The sequence below is a fragment of the Quercus robur genome, chromosome 2, assembly GCF_932294415.1.
Source record: "Quercus robur chromosome 2, dhQueRobu3.1, whole genome shotgun sequence".
NCBI classification, from domain to species: domain Eukaryota; kingdom Viridiplantae; phylum Streptophyta; class Magnoliopsida; order Fagales; family Fagaceae; genus Quercus; species Quercus robur.
The window spans coordinates 93,346,230-93,354,971 of NC_065535.1; the positions used below are offsets into that span (position 1 = coordinate 93,346,230).

The 8,742-nt window shown below is 38.1% G+C and overlaps 1 protein-coding gene across 1 annotated transcript; it reads right to left on the reverse strand.

The window, feature by feature from the left end:
• Nucleotides 1–2,462: 2,462 nt before the first annotated feature.
• LOC126715900 (serine hydroxymethyltransferase 7-like) lies at nucleotides 2,463–8,461 on the reverse strand. Its single transcript, XM_050416746.1, has 4 exons — nucleotides 7,297–8,461; nucleotides 5,269–5,674; nucleotides 3,357–3,458; nucleotides 2,463–3,248 (listed from the first exon to the last, which is right to left on the reverse strand). The coding sequence occupies exons 1-4, from the start codon at nucleotides 8,296–8,298 to the stop codon at nucleotides 3,031–3,033; spliced, it is 1,728 nt and encodes a 575-aa protein (XP_050272703.1). The 5' UTR covers nucleotides 8,299–8,461; the 3' UTR covers nucleotides 2,463–3,030.
• Nucleotides 8,462–8,742: the final 281 nt, after the last annotated feature.

An 8,742-nucleotide genomic window follows, 5' to 3' on the forward strand; every position in this document is an offset into this window, starting at 1 on the left:
TATATCTCTCTCCGCCCAAAAAAAAAAAAATCTAAAAACAAGAGAAAATAAGATCTAAAAGATAGGGTTTTGTAAAAAATAACAAACATAATCTATATCTAATTTCCATCTCCTTTCCTCACAACCTATTTAAGTTTTTTTTATATCCAAGCCTTTCAATCAACTTTGTAAACTTCATTTTCTTCTCATCATTAGCACATTAAAAAATTGTTTTCCATGACCAAACCTACCATTCAAGTTATTACAACTTTTAAAATGAAGGACCAACCTTCAGTTTTAGAGGCAAGCTCCTCACAAATCCCACAAAAACAAAAACCCATAAATCAAATAAATAAGTCAATTCAAAATCACAATCCACAAAGGCAATTGTAAAGGTAGCATGCAATGCACACAAACACAACAAGTCTGATACACACAAAAAACTCATTTTATAATTTCAAGGAGCCACCAAGTGACCCATGGCTAAAAACCCTATAAACACATAAACTCAAAAGGCAAAAACTGAAATCCAGATTAAGGAGTGAGAATTCTCCATTATAACCAAAAAAAAAAAAATAGAGCTTTGCTTGATTGAACCCTAACTTTTGGTTGAACGACAAGATGGCAGTGGCAGCGAACGACAAATGAGCTAGGATTCATGGTGGATCAACAGAGATCGGAGATTGGCAGCGGATCTACTTATTTCTCTCTCTCTCTCTCTCTCTCTCTCTCTCTCTCTCTCAGAGGGGTGGGGTTTAGGGAAAATCTCATCTCTCCCTCTCTCAGTTGTGTGATACCTTATGGGTTTGGAAATGAAATTGATTGGTTACTTGGTAGTTTTTAAAACCATAACAAATGTGAGTTATGAACCTAACAACAGGTAGGTTTACTTTAATTTGCCCCTTTTTTTTTCTACTTTGGTTTGTAAGCATGTAGCCATGTTAGAGTGATGATTATTTAAATTATCCAGAATTAATTAACTTTTTATATATTTGAAGATTCCTAAAACGATTACTATAACTATACAATCTCTAAATTATTTACTAAAAAAAGCCTTGAAGATACTTGAATTATGGTCTATTTGGATATTACTTATTGTTAAAACTGAAAACACTGTAACAAAATAATTTTTAAATGTATGAATAGTATCGTGGGACCCAGTTTTAAAGTTGATTTTGTAAAAAAAAAAAAAGTACTTGCGGTTCCCATGAACAATGCACAAGACCCACCAAAAAAACATTGGGCGCTGGACGCACTATCCAAACAATCACTTAGTATTAACTATGATCAAAATATAATTTATATTATTTTCCAAATCTCGCTAATTGACCACATAAATAATTTAGTTAGCTTTTCCAAATCCACGCCATGCCACGCCGCCGAGCGGCTGTACCATCTACCACACGACGACACACCACGCTCCACCACGCCACGCCACCATGCCATCGAAACCTCCCACCATCGAATCTCTCTCAATTGGCCTGCAGTGGTGGGTTTTGCTTTTGGGTTTATTTGATTTGGGATGGGTTTTGAGATTTGTGGATGTAGTGGGTTGTGGGATAGTTGTGGCAATGTTACTGTCATTGTGGTGGCAATTGGTGGTTGTAGTGGTTATTTGTTGGGTTGTTGTGGATTTTTTTTTTTTTTTTTTTTAAGGTGGTGTTGGTGGATGTGGGTTTGTGCCGGTGGTGGCTATCGGTGTTGTTGCGGCAATAGTGGTTGTGGGTTTGTTTGATTTGGGATGTGTTTTGAGGTTTGTAAATGCAGTGGGTTGTTGTAGATTTTTTTTTTTTTTTCTCTAGTTGTGTTTTTTTTTTTTTTTTAAGGTGGCGTTGGTGGATGTAGGTTTGTGCCGGTGGTGGCTGTCGGTGTTGTTGCGGCAATGGTTGTTGGTGGCCGTTGTTGCAGCAGTGGTAGTTGTGCCGTTGTTGTTGTTGTTGTTGTTGTTGTTGATGATGATGATGATGATGATGGGAATGAGTTAATATATTATTTAATGTGTAGTAAATATTATTTTAATGTATAAAATTGAAGAATAAAACATGTGATGAATGAGAAATTGTAAAATGATGTGATAAAATAATATAGTAGGCTTTTGGTGTGTCAAAATAGCATTTTTTATAGGAGAGATAATGGTAATGCTCTAAGTACCAAGCAAATTATGGCAGGTTTATAAACATTAACGTACATGTTTCTAAGTATTCAAAGTTCAACTTTGCTCAAGGATGAAATAATTCCTAAGTAATAATGTCATCTTTTGTGATTCAAACCCACCTCTCCCTCCCGCACTGAAGAAAAATAAATAAATAAATAATCAGCCTTGCACTACCGAAAGCATTTTTGAGGTAATAATAAGTTTTAAATCCTCTTTTTTTATCTACAGCTCTAACATTACGGAGTTCAAAGAAACCATACAAAAGTAAAGACCAATCCAGATTTTAATGTTTACTTCAGAAGTTCACCAATTCACTGAACAAGTCAGATAGAGAACGAAAGGAGAATGAGTATGGTGTATATCTTTCACATTATTTAGTAGAAACAATATGACAATGTTAACTGTATATCTTGCTGTATCTAACTGTATCAAAAAGAATTCATAACTTCAATTCATACAGATCAAATTCAAACTATTCTGCACACTCTATACATTAAGGTTGAACTCAGGTTTGGTTGATCCAGATTTGATCTTCTGTTTTTGACAGCTGACAAAATGTCCCAAACACCACCATACTCATTCATTGTTTTGCAGCCACCATTTTTTTCAACACAGCAGGAAGAATTAATTACCAAAACAATCCTCCCTTTAGCAGGGCAAAATCCTTATGTACCTTAGGTAGTAAAAGGTTGGCGACTGCATCAACCATAGCCAAAAAAATCGCAGAGACACCAACCAAGAACACAAGGACAAACGGAGGACATAAATTTCGAAGGTAGCATGAGCAGCAGAGGTCTGTCAGGTATAAGAGGAGGATGACGGTAATCCTTCCAGTTACCTTTCAAATGTCGGATGGTAACCAGCAACCCTTTATATGCAGCAACTCTTGAACCCATTCAAATGTCAAATCCTGGCATTGCAAACTGTGTTGCAAAACTTTCAACTCGGGTCCGGAGGTCAACAATGTCCTTGTTACCTAGGAAAACCTTCAAAAAACCCTTCTTCCCATGCTCTCTCTGCACTGTACTAGCAATCTGTGCAGCTCTGAGGAGGAATTCAGCCATTGTCTCAAAATCAGACTCTAGACATCCTCTAGATGTCATAGCAGGGGTACCTGGCAGTATTAAGAGCATCAGTTATTATAACAGCACATTGTCCCTTGAAGTAGACATGTCAAGCTTAGAAAACTTGCAAATTGAAATGTAACGAAATTTTCACATACCAATTCTTACTCCTCCAGGAGTGATGGCTCCATTGTCACCAAAAATAGTAATTTTATTGAGAGTTATGTGACACATCTCACATACTTTCTCATAATTCTTACCTGTAAAAACACAAATAGAATAGGATTATAGAAGCTCAAACATAGAGAAATTGGATATGGAAAAAATAGTCTACACTGGGATCAAAATATAATTTGCATGTCCCAGGTAGGGAACAGCAACAGCCAGCAAAGAAGAGAATATGCTCCAAATTTTATTGGTCAATTATTTGATACCTGATGAAAAACATAATTTGTATAAGACTATAATAGCAAGCAAAAATCACCTGTAAATGTATCCATTAAGGAAAGAGGATGAGAAAGCATTTTGCTTCAATATTCAAATGGTTATGAGTAATTACAAAATAAGTGTCAATGATGTCATTTTCTCAAATCCTTAAATGATCTTAATTAAACAACAAAGACCAGTTTCAGACTTCAAAGCACTACCTACTCATTGATGTGCTTATCTACCCTTCACTGAGATATTATTGTTCATGTATGCTTTGAGATTTGAAAGTTCTCTCAGATTTTAGTGTTTTCTCAGCATGCAATGACATAACAATTAATTTCCATAGACACCCATTGGTCAATTTATTTTTCAGTTTCAGATTGGATTATTGGGCTGCTTTGAGCACTTGTTGAATTATATTCGGTAGAGGTTCTTAATGAAAATAAGCTCACTAGAAGATTCACCAACAAAAATTGGAAGAAAAAATTTATGGCATAAATGAAGCATATGCCCGAAATTGTTATCTAAATTGTAAAAGGATATTGTTATTACTATCTTCACAGATGATGCCACATAAATTGCCTTCTGGGAGAAAGAAAGGGGGGGGGGGGGGGGGGAGAATGAGTAGGCCCTTTTTTTTAACTTTGATATTAATTCTTGACAATTGCCACAAATGTTTTAAGACATTTTGTATCATGTTGTCTAAACTATGTATAGGATCCAAGAGTAATGTTATTTGGACAGTACTTGCACCCTTTTGATGTCATATTACGAGTAATGTTATTTTTCAAATACGTAAAAATAATGGCTTGTTAATTCTTTTTTTTTCCCTGGATGATAAGGTTATTAATGTGGTGTTATAACCAAACACAACTTCAATTAGAGAACAACTTTTCAACTTTATGGTTTACTTTTTTCAGCATTATACAAACATCACTTCTCAGCGATAACACCTCCAAAAAAAATGCAATAAAGAGAGAGGGGGGTTGGGGGGGGCTAAGACACCATCTCTATTCTTTTTCCTCACCACACTATCAAGCCACATCATTCCAATTCAAGTGAATTTAGTTCATAATATAAGGCCTCTACCACCTCAACCTATCATCAATCATTCAAGCCTCTAAAAAAAGGAAAACTCCAATGCATACCCACCCCAACAACAATCCAGTCAAGTTTTCTATTGAAGCATCCTTTGAAGGCTAGCTAGAATGCACCCTAGAAAATGAAGCTTCAAGAGAGAACCTCCAATTTAAAAAATTCCTATCAAAACAGACCATGACCCCAATTTAACATTGTCAAATACAAGTATACCACCAAAAACCCTAGTCTTCTAGTATCTCCAACAACAACAAAAATTCTTCCGAAGGCTGTCTTACATGGACAAACCTCCACAAGCACTTTCAAACGTCTGTTTTGAAAAAATAGTGCAGTTAACCCACCCATACCTTTGGTAAGCAAACCAACTTTCAAATTTATATTTCACTCTCAAAACACCCCAAACAAAGTCCTTCCAATCATTTGAAGGCTTTGGGCAGACATTAAACTAGGTGAAACAAAATTTTTGCCAGCATTTTTGGTAGATAATTTATATGCAAAAATGAAATGAACCAGTTTGCATCATAATGCATAGTAACAATATACCTGTTAATCCAAGAGGCCTTAGATCCCACAGTATCAAATGGTTGTCTGTGCCTCCAGTAACCAACCTGCATTTTCTTCTCAATAAAGCAGACGCTAGAGCCTGAGTATTTTTCTTCACCTGCTGCATGTATGCCTTGTACTCGGGTGTAGCCACCTGTTTTAATGCTATGGCAAGAGCAGCAGTGTGGTTATTGTGTGGTCCACCTTGCAATGATGGAAACACTGCAAAGTTTATCTTTTCCTCAAAGTCATATTGGTCACTTTCATCTCCTTGACTTAAAAGCATTCCTCTCTTCCTTGGCTTCAAACCCTTCCTATAAAAAATTATACCTCCCCTAGGACCTCGAAGACTTTTATGAGTTGTTGAGGTGACAATGTCACAGTAGTCAAAAGGGTTAACACACTCCTGTATAAAAGTCCAGACACATTAAACAGGAGGATTTTTTGGTCAAATCAAACTTGTGTGTGTGTGTGTGTGTTTGTGTTTCCATACACAAACAAGGTAAATCCCAAAGTTTGCAAAGTAGTAGAGCCTTCAAACAAAATAATATAGAGGGATTAAATTTAATGGCATGACAAAATTTAATTTATTCAAGAATAAATATTAAGAATGTCCTCCACTCCCGTACCAAGTTAAAAAAGTATCATCCCCAAAAAAACCCCAAATATAACATTCCTTTTTGGGCACTTGAGATACAAGATTTCTCCCATGTGCCACTCCACCCATTCAAACCCTAGCTATCCACTATAGGCACCAAGAAGATGTTTTAACAACAAAAAAGATTTCAAATCCTTTACAAGGGACAAAACATAAAACTATCAGCATGTAGCCCATTCATAATGAAACACAAAACTTGTACATCTTAAATACATGGTCTGGTATCACTATTTTACTACACTACTCTCTTTGACTACATATTTTGCTGGAGAGAAAGAAAGAGCAAACTAGTTGTTGACCTCATTGCAGAAGGTATTTCAAATTCTAGATTTTGAACCTAGTCAAAACAAATGTATTATAGAAGAAATGACATTGTAAGGGTGAATCATTTTGCATGCCGAAATAACCTGCCTTTTATCTAGGTTAGGATTACCTTCCTCCATCAAGAATTGTGGACTTCCTAGTGATGCAGCAATAGGGCAGGTACCCAGCTTCTACAAACACTTTGTCCTTTTTTCTTTTCTTTTTTATGGTCAATTTGTGAATTGCTGCCTAAAAACTAGAATTGTCTACCTCGCAAAATATTTCTAGACGATTGCATCTCGTAAAATATTTCTAGACGATTGCATTTTAAATAGTTATCATGTGGAAATATATGTAACCACTGTATGAATTACGCACCATTAAGAAACCCTTAGAAAACAAACCCCAGCTTACAAATCAAGTATAAAGCCAACACCAACTTAAAACAACCACATTATTACACCTTTCAAACTCTGTTGAACTAATAACCAAACAAAACATTCTTCCTTGGTTCCCTCACATACAGGATTACTTCTTGCCCACCCTACCCAGTCATGGCCAGAGAATCACAAATGACTCATCAAAATAAAACTTTTTCAAGTCCAATGAAAGTACACATTTAAAAAAATGGTCCAGCCAACTGAACTAAAGAGTGCTTTACAATTTTCAACTTTCATAAAAGCTTCTCGCTTAATAAATAAAAAGCCCAAAATACAGCGTTCATCTCCAAACATCAGCTCATGAGCAATTCTAGTCCCTGAAGTTCAAAGTAATCGCTTATGATTCCTAACAAAATTAATGTATCGCTTATGATAGTGCAATTTTTAGTCATATCATCTATGGGACTAAAGGTGACAACTTTAAACTTCAGGGACCAAAACAGCTTTAGAGACCAACATTGTATTTTAGCCATAAAACCAATTAGAAACAAGCAGATAATACCACTACATAGCAAATGAAGCATTAATCTACAATTCATATACACACAAAAAAACAAACTTCAATAACATAAAACACAATTCTCAATCTTAAACAAACATACAAGTACTGCAACATCAAATTCACACCTTAGCCGCAACGAGGCCGCTAATTTGGGCCATATCACACATCAAAACAGCACCACACCTATCCGCAACCTGCCTAAACCTTGCATAATCCCACTCCCTCGGGTACGAACTCCCTCCACAAATCAATATCTTAGGCCTAAAATCCAATGCCCTCTCCTCCAGCTTATCGAAATCAATATACCCAGTTTGCGGATTCACCTTATACGGCAAACTCTCAAAGAAAATCGACGCCCCCGAAACCTTCCTCCCATTCGGGGTATAGTACCCGTGACTCGTGTTCCCACCTGACGGCGTATCCAACCCCATAATCCGATCGCCGGGCAGCAAAAGCCCCGTGTAAACCGCGAAATTCGCCGAGGTACACGAATACGGCTGCACGTTGACTCCCCAATTCTCCGGTTCGAGGCCGAACGCCGCCAATGCGCGGTCGCAGCATAGAGTCTCGATGTCGTCGATGTACTGATTTCCGCCGTAGTACCGCGCTCCGGGCATTCCCTCGGAGTACTTGTTCGTCAAGTGGCTTCCGAGAGCTTCCATTACCGCGCGGCACACGAAATTCTCGGAGGCGATCAATTCGATCCCTTTGAATTGCCGCTGCTTCTCCTTCTCCATAATCTCGAATATCTCCGGGTCCGCCGCGTGGAGAGGCGCGCCTCCCCACGCGCGCACGGAGTTCCTTCGCGACTCGATCGACGAGGAGGAGGAGGAGGTGGTCGTCGTTTCGGGGTCGGGACGGCGGCGTTTGACGCAGTGGCCGAGGAGGCGGATTTCGTCGTCTTGGTGGTGGTGGGGGGGCGAAACGGCGCCGTTGGATTCGAGGAGTTGGAGAGGGATGGTGGGAGGAGCGAGAGGAGTGGGTTCGCGGAGAGAGGAGTCGAGTTGGAGAGAGATGGAGTCGTCGGCGATTTGGGTACGGTGGTTGTTGTTGTGGCGGGGCGAGGGTTGTGGTGATGGTGATGAGAACCCTAGAGAGAGAGTGGACTGCGGGTGGGTCAAGTCCATTTTGAGAGAGAGAGAGAGAGAGAGAGAGAGTATGGGAAGTAACGAATGAATGGAATAGAAAATGTGGGGGGTTGATGACGGCGACGGGTAGAGATTTTTTTAATACAGAGGGGATGTACCTGGACACTGTTGTTGTTGTTGTCGTCGTCGTGGATGATGATGAGCTGGGTTGCTACTTTCTTTATTTGTTTGACTTGGAGTTGGGTTTTTTTCTAGTGGGAGAGGGAGTGTGTGGGTTTTCAGTTTTGGGCTTCTTTTTCGGCCCGTGCACCATTTCTTCTATCCAAACATTTTTTTTCTTTTGGAAAATAACTTATTTAGTTGAAAGTGTAAAAAAAAAAAAAAAAAAAAAGTTAAAAGTTAGCCTGAGTAATACAATAGAACTTATGACAAGTACCAAAAAATATAATGAGACCTATGAATGTACCAAAAAGAAGTTAAAAA

Excerpts from the sequence above, each read along its gene's own strand:
- LOC126715900 (XM_050416746.1), bottom strand. The coding sequence starts at position 8,298 with ATGGACTTGACCCACCCGCAGTCCACTCTCTCTCTAGGGTTCTCATCA. Across the intron at positions 5,675-7,296 it reads GCGGCCTCGTTGCGGCTAAG|GAGTGTGTTAACCCTTTTGA; the intron begins GTGTGAATTTGA and ends ACTTTTATACAG. Across the intron at positions 3,459-5,268 it reads AAGGCCTCTTGGATTAACAG|GTAAGAATTATGAGAAAGTA; the intron begins GTATATTGTTAC and ends GTGTTTTTACAG.